The sequence below is a fragment of the Macaca thibetana genome, chromosome 1 (genome assembly GCF_024542745.1).
Source record: "Macaca thibetana thibetana isolate TM-01 chromosome 1, ASM2454274v1, whole genome shotgun sequence".
Classification (NCBI taxonomy): domain Eukaryota; kingdom Metazoa; phylum Chordata; class Mammalia; order Primates; family Cercopithecidae; genus Macaca; species Macaca thibetana.
Window position 1 is genome coordinate 15,310,402 of NC_065578.1, and position 14,177 is coordinate 15,324,578.

The 14,177-nt window shown below is 50.2% G+C and overlaps 2 protein-coding genes across 3 annotated transcripts in view; one reads left to right on the forward strand and one right to left on the reverse strand.

The window, feature by feature from the left end:
* The window catches only part of NECAP2 (NECAP endocytosis associated 2), a 283,382-nt gene that overhangs the window by 236,546 nt on the left and 32,659 nt on the right, over positions 1 to 14,177 (forward strand). The window lies entirely within an intron of this gene.
* SPATA21 (spermatogenesis associated 21) overlaps positions 1 to 14,177 on the reverse strand; it is a 47,310-nt gene that overhangs the window by 21,518 nt on the left and 11,615 nt on the right. For both annotated transcript variants that reach the window (XM_050791027.1, XM_050791016.1), the window contains exons 5-7: positions 12,782 to 12,989; positions 9,999 to 10,282; positions 9,597 to 9,645 (exon numbers count right to left, since the gene is read on the reverse strand). In XM_050791027.1, coding sequence (XP_050646984.1) covers positions 9,597 to 9,645; positions 9,999 to 10,282; positions 12,782 to 12,989 — 541 coding nt within the window. The remainder of the gene's footprint in view (positions 1 to 9,596; positions 9,646 to 9,998; positions 10,283 to 12,781; positions 12,990 to 14,177) is intronic.

Consider the following 14,177-nt stretch of genomic DNA (forward strand, 5'->3'; position numbering starts at 1 on the left):
TTGAGGGCAGGACCTTGGCTGCCTCTTTTATTCCTGTACACCCGCTTCTCATTCACTCAGCAACCCCAGGCTCTCTTGCACCTGTTCCCTCTCCTCAGAGGGACTGGCTGTCCCCATTCTGCCTCCTGCCAGGCCAGGCTTTTCTCCCAATCAAAGGCGCTGTGCTTACTACACACTCTCTCTTCCTAAGTTATCAACTTTGCTTTCCCCACCAGATTACTCCTATTAGCATGTAAATATATTATCATCTTCCCTCTTTTATTTTGAAAGAAATAGGGTCTCATTTTGTTGCCCAGGCTGGAATGCAGTGACACGATCTCAGCTCACTGCCACCTTGAATTCCTGGGCTCAAGGGATAATCCCACCTCAGCCTCCCAAGTGGCTAAGACTACAGGTGCTCACCACCAGGCCCAGCTAATATTTTAATTTTTTGTAGAGACAGGGTCTCGTCTTGCCCAGGCTGGTCTCAAACCCCTGGGCTCAAATGATCCTCCTATCTCAGCCTCCCAAAGTGCTGGGATTACAGATGTGTGCCACCAAAGCCGGCTAATCTTCCTTCTTTAAGAAAAAAACAGTCTCCTGATACCACCTCACCTCCATCATCCCAGTTCTCTGCTCCCCTTCTATTGCAAAATTCCTTGAAAGCGTTGGCTGTCCTGACTCCACACTTCCATCTCCAGTCAGGCTCTGCCTAGCACTCCCTAAAGCTGCTCTTGCCATGCCACGGTCAGATCTCTGCCCTCATCTGAGTTGACCCCTTGGCAGCATTAGACACAGATGCCCATTCACTCTGTCCTTCTGGAAATGCCTCCTGCCCTAGACTCCCGCCCCTCACTGGTTGCTCTGCCCCTGCCTCTGGTGCTGGCTCCTCCTCACTCGTGCTCCATTTCTCAATGTTGTGGAGACCCGGGGATTTGTCCTCAGTCCTCCCCCTGCTCTGGGCTCCCTCCCTCCCTAGAAGTCGTCTTCCTGCCCATGACTCCGTTTTCCTCACGTTTCTTTGTCCTTCCTAATACCAGACGTCCTCCTTGACATCTCTTCTTGGGTGTCTAGAACAGGAGCAAAGCAGAGACCTCAGGTTCCTCTCATCTGCTGCTATCCAGGCTTGTGTCTCACTTAATGACATCACCTGTGGCTCACGCCCCAGACCTAGAGTCCTTGTTTTTATTTTCCAACTTTTTTTTTTTCCTGTGATAACATACACATAACATTTACCATCTTTGTTTGTTTGTTTGTTTTGAGACAGAGTCTCACTCTGTTGCCCAGGCTGGAGAGCAGTGGCTGGAGATCTTGGCTCACTGCAACTTCTGCCTCCTGTGTTCAAGCAATTCTCCTGCCTCAGCCTTCCAAGTAGCTAGGATCACAGGTGTGCACCACCACGCCTGGCTAATTTTTGTATTTTTAGTAGGGGCAGGGTTTCACCATGTTGGCCAAACTGGTCTCGAACTCCTGACCTCAGGTGATGTGCCTGCCTCGGCCTCCCAAAGTGCTGGGATTACAGGCATGAGCCACCACACCCGACCACATTTACCACCTAATGATTTTCTTTCTTTGTTTTTTTTTTTTGGTTTTTTTTTTTGTTTTTTTTTGAGATGAATTCTCGCTCTGTTGCCACGCTGGAGGGTGGTGGCATGATCTCGGCTTATTACAACCTCCGCCTCCTGGGTTCAAGCAATTCCCCTGCCTCAGCCTCCCGAGTAGCTGGGACTACAGGTGCACGCTACCAAGCCTGGCTAATTTTTTGTATTTTAGTAGAGACAGGGTTTCACCATGTTGGTCAGGATGGCCTCGATCTCGTGACCTCGTGATCCACCCGCTTCAGCCTCTCAAAGTGCTGGGATTATAGGAATGAGCCACTGCATCCAACCAACGATTTTCTTTTTTTTTAGAGACAGAGTCCTGCTATGTTGCCCAGGCTGGTCTTTTCATTTGTAGAACAGAAACTCCATATCCATTAAATAATAACCTCCTATCACCACTCCCCCGAGCCCTGGCAACTACCATTTCCACTTCCTGTCTCTACGGATTTGACTAAGAATCTCATATAAGGCCAGGCGCGGTGGCTCACGCCTGAAATCCCAGCACTTTGGGAGGCTGAGGCAGGCGGATCATGAGGTCAGGAGATCGAGACCATCCTGGCTACATGGTGAAACCCCGTCTCTACTAAAAATACAAAAAAAAAAAAAAAAAAAAAAATTAGCCAGGAGTGGTAGCGGGTGCCTGTAGTCCCAGCTACTCGAGAGGCTGAGGCAGGAGAATGGAGTGAACCTGGGAGGCAGAGCTTCCAGTGAGCCAAGATCGTGCCACTGCACTGCAGCCTGGGTGACAGAGCAAGACTCAGTCTCACAAAAAAGAATCTCATGTAAGTGGAATTGCTTTGTCTTTTTGTGACTGGCTTATTTCACTTAGCATAACATCCTCAAAGCTCATCCATGTGGCAGCATGTGGCAGAATTTCCTCCCTTTTTAAGGCTGAATAATCTATTGTACGTACAGACCACATTTGGCATATCCATTCATCTGTCAATGGACACTTGGGTTGCTTTCATCTGTTATCCACTGTGAATAATACTGCTATGAACATAAGTGTACAAAGATCTCCTTGAGACCCTGCTTTCAATTCTCTGGGGTATATACCCAGAAATGGAGTTTCAGCGTCGTATAGTAGTAATTCTTTAATTTTCAGAGGAACTGCTATCATACTCTTTTCTTTTCTCTCTTCTCTTCTCTTCTCTTTTCTTTCTTTTTTGAGACAGAGTTTTGCTCTTGTTGCCCAGGTGGGAGTGCAATGGCACGGTCTTAGCTCACTGCAACCTCTGCCTCCCAGGTTCAAGCGATTCTCCTGGCTCAGCCCCTGGAGTTGCAGGAACTATAGGCGCGTGCCACCACGCCTGGCTAATTTTTGTATTTTTAGTAGAGACAGGGTTTCGCCATATTGGCCAGGCTGGTCTTGAACTTCTGACCTCGAGCAATCTGCCTGCCTCGACCTCCCAAAGTGCTGGGATTACAGGTGTGAGCCACCATGCCTGGCCTGTCATACTGTTTACCACAGTAGCTGTACCATTTTCCATTTCCACCAGCAGTACATAGTGTTCCAGTTTCCTTGTCAACACTTGTTATTTTCTGTTTTTTGGTTTTTTTTTCTTGTTATAGCAGTCGTCCTGATGAGTGTGAGCCTAAAGTCTTTTTTTTTTTTTTTTTTTTTTTTTTTTTTTGAGACAGAGTCTCGTTCTGTCTTCCCAGGCTGGAGTGCAGTGGCGTGATCTTGGCTTACTGTAACTTCTGCCTCCCAGGTTCAAGTGATTCTCATGCCTCAGCCTCCCAAGTAGGTGGGATCACAGGTGTGTGCCACCACAACCCAGCTAATTTTTTTGTATTTTTAGTGGAGACGGGGTTTTGCCATGTTGCCTAGGCTGGTCTCAAACTCCTGGCCTCAAGTGATCTGCCCACCTCAGCCACTCAAAGTGTTGGGATTACAGGCGTAAGCCACCGCATCCGGCCTAAACTGTATTTATTTGTTGACATGTAATGGTCTAGACTTTCCACCAACTAGGTCACAAGCTCCATTCACCATGAAGTCACCAGTTTCACAACTGTGTTTGGTATGCCGTCCTCAATATGTATGTTAACTAAACACTGATTATTTCACTTTTCTCAGTGACGTCTGAGAAGCAAGATAACGTAAATAAAGCACTTGGACAGAGTAAACGCTTAGCAAGCAGTAGGGTTGAAAATAATTATAGTTGACGGGTGCGGTGGCTCACGCCTATAATCCCAGCACTTTGGGAAGCTGAGGCGGGTGGATCACCTGAGGTAGGGAGTTTGAGACCAGCCTGACAAACATGGAGAAACCCCGTCTTTGCTAAAAATGCAAAATTAGCTGGGCGTTGTTCGCATGCCTGTAATCCCAGCTACTGGGGAGGACTGAGGCAGGAGAATTGTTTAAACCTGGGAGGCGGAGGTTGAGGTGAGCTGAGATCACACCATTGCAACTTCAGCCTGGGCAACAAGAGCAAAATTCCATCTCAAAAAAAAAAAAAAAAAAAAAAAAAAAAAAAAAAATTCTAGTCGAGTATTCTGAAGCCTAGAAAGGAGACCCAATTTTCCCATGCCAGAAACTCCTTTAATTGTTTTCCTGAATTAAAGGCAAATGCTCAATTTCTGTGAAGCCTAAAACAAACTAGCAATCAAAAGCAGTTCTGGGCCAGGCGCGGTGGCTCATGCCTGTTATCCTAACACTTCGGGATGCTGAGGCAGGTGGATCGCTTGAGCTCAGGAGTTCGAGAACAGCCTGGGCAACATGGTGGAACCCTGTCTCTACAGAAAAAACAAAAATTAGCCAGGCATGGTCGCTCGCGCCTGTACTACCAGCTACTTGAAGGGGCTGAGGCGGGAGGATTACTTGAGCCCAGGAGGCGGAGGCTGCAGTGAGCCAAGATTGTGCCACTGCACTCTAGCATGGGCGACAGAATATGACCCTGTCTCAAAAAAAAAAAAAAAAAAAGCAGTTCTGGGGCTCCTGCTCCATTGTGATATTGGGGGCCCAAGATGGTGGCCATGAATCCAGCCTCACTGTCATCTTGGCCCTCTGGCGACTACAGGGCTTCCAAAGTCCAAGGCCTCTGCCCCTGTCGCAGATATAGACTCTGAGCCCCAAGGTGGGTAGGGGTCTGTCTCAGAATATGTCCTATTATTTCAGGACCCAGCACCAAGCTCTGCTCCCAGCAGGTGCTCAGCCTGTGGGTGAATAATGGTGCCAAGCCCCTGACATCTTTCCTTCCAGCTTCTCCAGCCCATACACACCTGGATTCCTCCTTCTGCCTTCTCTGAGCCCCTTCGACCTGGCACTACGTGTCCTGTACAGACTACTGGGTTGACCTCTGTGCAGCTCTTGTGTCACTGCCCTGCTACCCCTGAGCCTGCGGGGGCTCCCTGGGACCGTCACGCCCATCCCTTCATCCACCTGTGCCACACGTGCAGTCACGTGGATACAGGGGTGCCTAGTCCCCAGCCTCAGGGAGCTCTAATCTAGTATTTATTCTTCCAGCTTTGTGCAAGGTGTTAAGAGGGACGTTAGAGTGCTAAGGCCAAATGCTCCACTCTAGGACCGTGCAGGACGGGTCTCCGGGTGCAGGTGGGCCTTAGACCCACCTAGTTCTCTCTCGTTTTTCACTTGTTAAAAACGATTATATAGTTAAAGAATATGCTGGGAATGCAATATCCTAAGATAGGGAGGGACTGGTTGCAACACCCCCAGGATCTATCTGTTCCACTCCCCTGAGCCCCAGAAATAGGGCAGCCTTCAAGGCTTTAGCCCAGCAAAGCATGTCACCTTGAAGTATAAAACCCAGGGTGAGCTGCTTTCTGGGGTCCCTCAGCAAGTGGGGCACATGTAGACAAGACTCTCTCTGCCCCAGACAACTTTCCTGAGCCTTGGGGGCCAGGCTCACAGTGGATCCTATGCTTCTGTTGTCCTTTGCTGCCCATCTTATATAACATAATAAACCCATTTTATATAACATGTATGTGTGGATATTCTGCCTCACTGGACTCAGACAAGTTGGTAACCAGTACATGGTGAGCCTGCCTCACATACTGGATGCTTCATATCACAGCCAGCCTAGCTTTTCAGCTGCTCTGACCATCGTATCCAATATGCTCGTCCCATGAGGCCCAGATGATGGCCCTCTCCACCGTCAGTCTTCATTCACCTTCTTTCCTATCTCTGTAACTTTCCTTGTGATGGGTCTGCTGCTGCCTGGCTGCTCTTTCTTTGCTTTGCTTTTTTTTTTTGGAGACGGAGTTTCATTCGTTGCCTAGGCTGGAGTGCAATGGCACGATCTCAGCTCACTGCAGCCTCTGCCTCCTGGGTTCAAGTGATTCTCCTGCCTCAGCCTCCCGAGTAGCCGGGACTACAGGCACCTGCCACCATGCCCAGCTAATTTTTTGTGGGTTTTTTTTTTTTTTTTTTTTTGAGACAAAGTCTCACTCTTGTCCCCCAGGCTAGGGTGCGATGGTGCAATCTCAGCTCACTGCAGCCTCTGCCTCCCGGGTTCAAGTGATTCTCCTGCCTTGGCCCCCTGAGTAGCTGGGATTATAGATGCCTGCCACCATGCCTGGCTAATTTTTTTGTATTTTTAGTAGAGACAGGATTTCCCCATGTTGGCCAAGCTGGTCTCGAACTCTAACCTCAGGTGATCCACCCGCCTCGGCCTCCCAAAGTGCTCGGATTACAGGCGTGAGCCACTGCGCCCATCCCTGGCTACTCCCCTTTCTACTCCCTGGCTCTGTCTGTATTCCGTTCCCTCTGTATAGTCTAATACCAGTCCTCCCTCTCCAGAAAGCTACCCAGTGGTCCCAGGGGTCCTCTGAGTGCCTGCAGGACTTCCTGTCCAGGACTCTCATCTCTTGTGGTGCCACCAGCTCAGCTGCATCCTCCAGAGCAGGGAGCAGGAGCCCTCCCCGGCTTTCCTTGTCCTTTCCCTCCAAGCACTGGGCCTGGTATGCCACAGAGACTCAGTATGTACTTGCGGAGCCAAATTGTGCCCTCTCCTCTTCTCCCGCACAGTATCCAGCCCACTCTGTGCATGGGGTAGGGATGGGGGAAAAGGTGGAAACGCACAGGCAAGGAATAGTTCTTATTTCTCTCTCTCTCTCTTTTTTTTTTTCCAAGACAGAGTCATGCTCTGTTGCTCAGGATGGAGTGCAGTGGTGCGATCTTGGCTCACTACATCCCCTACCTCACAGGTTCAAGCGATTCTCCTGCCTCAGCCTCCTGAGTAGCTGGGACTACAGGCACACGCCACCATGCCTGACTAATTTTTGTATTTTGGCCAGGCAGGTCCTGAACCCCTGACCTCAGGTGACCCACCCGCCTCGGCCTCCCAAAGTGCTGGGATTATAGGCATAAGCCACCGCATCCAGCCTAGTTCCTATTTCTCATCTGATTTCTCACCAGTTCAGAGAGGTACCTTGTCTTATTCCCATCCATTCATTTATTCAACACATTCCTGTTGAGTACCTACCACGTGCTGGGCATTGTTTGAGGCACAAAGCACAGAGGGTAAGTCAACTAGCGAGGCTGCCCTCAGGGAGCTTGCATTCTAGATGATGAATAGGTTGACAACTTAAAGATCATGTCAGAGGGAGAAAGTACTACAAAGACAATAAAACAGGGCCATGTGATAGGCTGAGTGTGGCTGACAGGTTCCTTGAGATCAGCTGGCCAGGGAAGGCCTTGTGGAAAAACTGATGTCGAAACTGAAAAGTGAATGACTCAAAAGTTAGCCATTAGACTGTCTATGGGGAGGAGTTCAGGCACAGGCACACTCAAAGGCCCTGAGGTGAGACTAGGCTTAGTATATTCAAAGGCTGGAGGTCAGACCAGAGTGGCTAGACGTAGGGCTTTATGGATCTTGGTGAAGATTTTGGATCTTATTCTAAGAAGATGAGGCTTGGACTAGGGTAATGAAAGAGGGGGTGGAAGGAAGGGACGGATTCAGGATTTATTTTGTAGGTAGCACTAAACAGGGCTTGTTGACACACGTGAAAGGATTATCGAGGGAAAAGGAGGAATCACGTGATTTTGAGCTGGGTTGCATGAGCCCCTTGGGTGAGAAAGGCAGTGTCTGGACTGAAGAAGACTACTGTGGTCATGTTTGAGAAGTGAATTAGCCAGCCAGAGGGAATTCAAGTAGACCATTGTATATATGAACATGGAATTTAAAGGCAAGGTCTATGGCTGGGCGCGGTGGCTCACGCCTGTAATCCGAGCACTTTGGGAGGCCGAGGCGGGCGGATCACCTGAGGTAAGGAGTTCGAGAGCAGCCTGGCCAAAATAGTGAAACCCCGTCCCTACTAAAAATACAAAAATTAGCCAGGTGAGGTGATGCGTGCCTGTAATCCCACCTACTCGGGAGGCTGAGGCAAGAGAATCGCCTGAATCTCAGAGACAGAGGTTGCAGTGAGCTGAGACTGCACCACTGCACTCCAGCCTGGGCAACATTGACACTCTAGCCTGTGTCAATTAAAAAAAAAAAGGCAAAGTCTCATCTGAAGATGTGGATTTGGGAATCATTAGAGGGACTGAATGAGATCATCCAGGCAGAGAATGGAGATGGGAGACCAGAGCGTGGAGCCCCGAGGGTGGAGAAGATGAGGAGGAACTAGGGAGGGAGACTGGGAAGGAGTCGCTAGTGACATGGGAGGAGAACCAAGCTGGGGCTGTCACAGAGCCTGCAGAAGGCAGCATTGAGAAGAAGAGAGGGAGCCTCTGTGTCTTCTGCTGTTTCAAGGTGGGCTCTGTAAGGACAGAGCTTTTCCATTTGATAAGCCAGATGGAGATTATGGAGACCCCGATAAAAGCTCTCATATGGGGACGTGTTGAGAAAAGTCAAGCGGAGGAGGTGAGGGGGACAATTATTGAGGGACGGTGCTGCAAAGGGGAGCAAAGAAAGATGGCTTTTGATGTCGGGCATGGTGGTGCACGCCTGTAGTCCCAGCTACTCAGGAGGCTGAGACTAGCTTGAACCCGGGAGGTGGAGGTTGCAGTGAGCCGTGATCACACCACTGCACTCCAGCCTGGGCAACAGAGATTCTGTCTCAAAAAAAAAAAAAAAAAAAAAAGGAAAAAAAAATAAAGAAAGGCAGCTTTTGATATTGTGGAGGCTAAGCCATGTTTGTATGCTGATGGAATCATCCTGTAGTAATGCAGAGGGGGATCATGTGGTGGGGGAGGGGACAAGAGCTAATGAATAAATGGGGAGACAGCCATGGGACCTGGGGCCCATCTTCACAGCTCCCATTGCAGCCAAATCAAGGCAGGGAGTGTGGTGGGTTTGGGAATGCTTCTTCTCATCTGATGCTTCTGTTTGTTTGTCAGTGACACACGGGTGAGATGAGGGGCGTGGGGGATGCTGTTGTGAAATGATGACCTGGAACAGAGGGGAGGGCGATGTGGCCATGGAAAAGTGAGACTTGCCGGCAGCATCAGACATGAGTGGTTACTGCTTGAAAGTGAAACCCATCAATAAGACAGGATGTTCTCCAGCCCGCGTTGAGCTGCTTAACATGGGTACAAGGCTGGGTGGGTTTAGCCAGGGTGGGGTTTGCCAATGAACACAGCAGGATGAGACAGGGCAGGTGCTGGCAGGGCATGCTAGTGACCGTGTATTTGCAGGTTGCCCGGTCAGGTCAAAGAACTAGGAAGTGGCAGAGCCGGGGGAGGGGAGGGTGTCTGGGAGAGGTTGGGGAAGCCTCCCAGGTGTTCAGGGACACTTTGGATTGTGTGGCTGTGGCTGAGGGCAAATGGGTGGAAGAAATCCATGCTGATGTGGAAGAAGCCACCACCTGGGATGAACCCAAGGGCTCCAGAGTGTAAGAGCATTCTTGACGCCCACTCAGAATACACACACAGACACACACACACACACGTGTGCACATCCATGTGCACTTTCACACAGCCACACACACCTTCCTCAGTTTGACTCCAAATAGGGGTTTGATGTGCCATATCTGCCTCTGCCCTCTTCCTCTTCCTGATCCCCCCTGCCCTACCCCTACACAGCCCGTCCCCATCCCCATTATGGCCCTACTTACTGGTGGAGGAAGAGGCCCCGGTGCTGGCTGGGTCTCCACAGCCTCACCCCTGAATAGAGGAGAAACCCGCAGGTGGGGGAAGGGCTCAGCTGAAGGTTTGCCCCCCTCCCCTCCCCTCTCAGCCCCGAGGACACCCAGTTCCACCCCAGCCTCATCTCCTTGGCCTTCTCATCTCAGGGGGCTCCTTATTTCCCCACATCCTCATGTACACAGGCTCACGGAACCAAGCATTCTGGTATTCCAGCCGTTACACAGGTGGGGAAATTGAGACCCAGGGGAGCATGACCTGCCCAAGGTCCTCTACCAAGTCAGGAGCAGTCTGGACTAGAATTCACCTCACCTGAAACTCAGCAGAAGGGCATCCTTGTTGGGGGCAGGGGATGGCACTGGAGGGTGACTTACCCTCCTTTTGTTTTTGTAGGTCCAGGCATGGATGGCAGGAAGGAGCTAGCTGTCTTTTCCTCTGGAGCCACCGTGGACGTTGGGGGCATTGCTTCCTGAGAGCTGTCCCCATGTCCCCCTGGGCTGGGCTCTGGCGGAGCCTCCTGTGGCCTGATGTGTGGGACATCTGCCTCCTTGGGGCGCTTGTCTCCCAGTGGCTGGCCACGGCCGGCCAAGGGGCAGCAAGGCTCTGCTGGCTGCACCACGTCTGCCTGGTGACCGAGGGTGGATTGATATCCGGGGCCCTGCCGAGGACAAGGACACTAAGGCTGGGGAGCTCCATCCTGGTTCCCAGGTGAACCTCAAAGCTCCAGGTGAACTGGAGACCAGTAATGACACACTTACTAGGATCCCAGCACTTCAGGCATCATCTTACTTAATTCTCCCAGTGCTCCTAGAAGGCAGCACAGGTACTCCTACACTTTGAGGGGTGAAGAAATTGAAGCCCAGAGAAGGCGCGGCCTACCCAAAGAACCACACTTCCCTGTGGGAGTGGAATGAGAGCATGGAAAATTGAGAAGATCCCCTTTAAATAGGATTTTCTTGTGTGTGTGTGTGTGTGTGTGTGTGTGTTTTATTTTTTTCTCTTTTTTGAGACAAGTCTCACTCTGTCACCCAGGCTAGAGTACAGTGGCATGAACACAGCTCATTGCAGCCTTAACCTCCTAGGCTCAAGGGATCCCCCTGCTTCAGCCTCCCAAGTAGCTGGGACTACAGATACCTGTCACCATGCCTGGCTGATATTTTTAAATGTTTGGTAGAGATGAGGTCTCACTATGTTGCTCAGACTGGTCTTGAACTCCTGGGCTCAAGCATTCCTCCTGCCTCAGCCTCCCGAAGTGCTGGGATTACAGGCATGAGCCACCACACCCAGCCTTAAATGGGATTTTCTAAGGGATGTTTCAAAGAACAAGAATCCTTCACGAGGCTCCTTAAAAAGAGGGGTTTTGGCCAGGCGTGGTGGTACACACCTGCAATCTCAGCATTCTGGGAGGCCGAGGGGCAGGTGGATCACTTGAAGTCAGGAATTCATGACCAGCCTGGCCAATATGGCGAAATTCCGTCTCTACTAAAAATACAAAATTAGCTAGGCATGGTGGCTCATGCCTGTAATCCCAGCTACTTGGGAGGCTGAGGCATGAGAAACACTTGAACCCAGGAGGCGGAGGTTGCAATAAGCCATGATCACACCACTGCACTCCAGCCTGGGAGACAGAGTGAGACTCTGTCTCTTAAAAAAATAAATAAATAAAGGCCTAAGTGGGTGGATCACATGAGGTTAGGAGTTCGGGACCAGCCTGGCCAGCATGGTGAAACCCTGTCTCTACTAAAAATACAAAAATTAGCTGGGCGTAGTAGTGTGTGCCTGTAATCCCAGCCACTCAGGAGACTGAGGTGGGAGGATCACTTGAACCTCCCACCTCAACCTCCCACCTGAGGCAGAGGTTGCAGTGAGTCCAGATCACACCACTGCATTCCAGCCTGGGCAACAAGGCAAGACTCTATGTCCAAACAAAAAGAAAGAAAAGAAAACAAAGAAAAGAAATGTGGTATATTGTGGTATATCCATAGAATGGAAATATTACTGAGCAACCAAAAGAACAACATGTTGATACACACAATACACGAATCTCTTTCTTTTTCTCTCTCTTTTTTTTTTTTTTTGAGACAGAGTCTTGCTCTGTCCTTCAGGCTGGAGTGCAATGGTGTGATCTTGGCTCACTGCAACCTCTGCCTCCCGGGTTCAAGTGATTCTCCTGCCTTAGCCTCCCGAGTAGCTGAGATTACATGCGCCTGCCACCATGCCCGGCTAATTTTTATTTTTATTTATTTATTTTTTTGAGATGGAGTCTTGCTCAGTTGCCCAGGCTGGAGTGCAGTGGTGTGATCTCGTCTCACTGCAAGCTCCGCCTCCCGGGTTCACGCCATTCTCCTGCCTCAGCCTCCTGAGTAACTGGGACTACAGGTGCCCACCACCACGCCCGGCTAATTTTTTTTTTTTTTTTTTTGAGATGGAGTCTCGCTCTGTTGCCCAGGCTGGAGTGCAGTGGCACAATCTCAACTCACTGCAAGCTCCTCCTCCCGGGTTCACGCCATTCTCCTGCCTCAGCCTCCCGAGTAGCTGGGACTACAGGCGCCCTCCACCATGCCTGGCTAATTTTTTTGTATTTTTAGTAGGAGACGGGGTTTCACTGTGTTAGCCAAGATGATCTCGATCTCCTGACCTCGTGATCTGCCCACCTCGGCCTCCCAAAGTGCTGGGATTATAGGCGTGAGCTACCGCGCCTGGTCTTTTTTTTAAAAATATTTTTGGTAAAGACGGGGTTTCACCATGTTAGCCAGGATGGTCTCGATCTCCTGACCTTGTGATCCACCCACCTTGGCCTCCCAAAGTGCTGGGATTAACAGGCGTGAGCCACCACGCCCGGCCTGGAAACAAGACTTAAATGCTTGTGATGTAGGCTGGGGGAATAGTCCAGTGACCCACAGACTGAGTGCTTGACATCTTTAGGGCACAGAGGGGAGCAAACACTCTGTAACCCAGGCTGGAGTGCAGTGGCCTGAACACAGCTCATTGCAGCCTTGACCTTCTGGGCTCAAGGGATCCCCCTGCCTCAGCCTCCCAAGTAGCTGGGACTACAGGTACATGCACCAGAATGGAGGGCATGCTGGGAGGGGGCTCTTTTACCTCCTCTGTGGTAGGTCATTCCATACCCTTCTTCCCAGATCTCCTAGGAGGGTACCTGGCAGCTCTCAGGAGGCTCATCCTCCCCGGTTCCCCGGTTCCGTTGCCTCCTCTGCTGGCCCTCGATCTCCTTTCCGGAGCCCAGCTGCTGCAGCCCTTCAGGTCCTTCAGGAACCCAGGAAGGCAGCAACCCTAGCTCACTCTGATCCTGGCCTGCTTGCAGCTCCTGGGACCCTTCCTGGGGGACCCAAGAGGACTGCTTCTTCCTGGAGAAAATAGACAAAGTGACACTTCAGCTCCCAGACTGGGGCACTGTTCTATGTTCTTATAGGGTTAGGCATACCATAGGTGCATACCTAACGCCTGGAGGGACAAATGGAGGACCCACAGGAATTCCCCAAATCATAGATACTTTCATGTCAATGTTTTGGGGAGTTAAAATTTAAACTTTCAAAATTATTTGTAGAGACAAGGTCTCACTGTGTTGCCCAGGCTGGTCTTGAACTCCTGGGCTCAAGCAATCTTCCCACTTCGGCCTCCCGAAGTGCTGGGATTAGAGGTGTGCACCATTGCGTCCAGCCTAGAATTTAAGGTTTATAGTATTTTTAAAACTATTTTTCAGAAAAAAATGAAACAAAAATCAGAACTGGGATGCAGAGAAGACAAGAGATTTGAGCCTAAGGTCATAAAGCTAAAGATAACTGTTCAAAATTTGAAGCTGTGTCTATCCGATCTCACTTTAGTATTCTGGAGTATTTCCTCCAAGCTTCTTCCTATGCATATGTATACTTATATTTTTTGAGACAGAGTCTTGCTCTGTCACCCAGGTTGGAATGCAGTGGCACGATCTCAGCTCACTGCAACCTCCACCTCCTGGGCTCAAGCAATCCTCCTGCCTTAGGCTCTCAAGTAGCTGAGACTACAGGCATATGCCACCGTGCCTGGCTAATCTTATCATATTTTTTGTAGAGATGGGGTTTCACAATGTTGTCCAGGCTGGTCTTGAACTCCTAGGCTTAAGTAATCCTCCCACTTCAACCTCCCAAAGTGTTGAGATTACAGGCGTGAACCATGGTGCCTGGCCATTGCATACATATATATACATACACACACACACACACACACACACACACACACACACACACATATTTTTTGTTTTTTCTTTGAGATGGAATTTCGCTTTTGTTGCCCAGGCTGGAGTGCAGTGGTGTGATCTCGGCTCACTGCAACCTTTGCCTCCTGGGTTCAAGTGATTCTCCTGCCTTAGCCTCCCAAGTAGCTGGGATTACAGGCATGTGCCACCAAGCCCGGCTAATTTTATATTTTTAGTAGAGACGGGGTTTTGCCATGTTGGCCAGGCTGGTTTCAAATCCCTGACCTCAGGTGACCCTCCCACCTTGACCTCCCAAAGTTCTGGGATTGCAGGTGTGAGCCACTGTGGCTGGCCTAGTCTA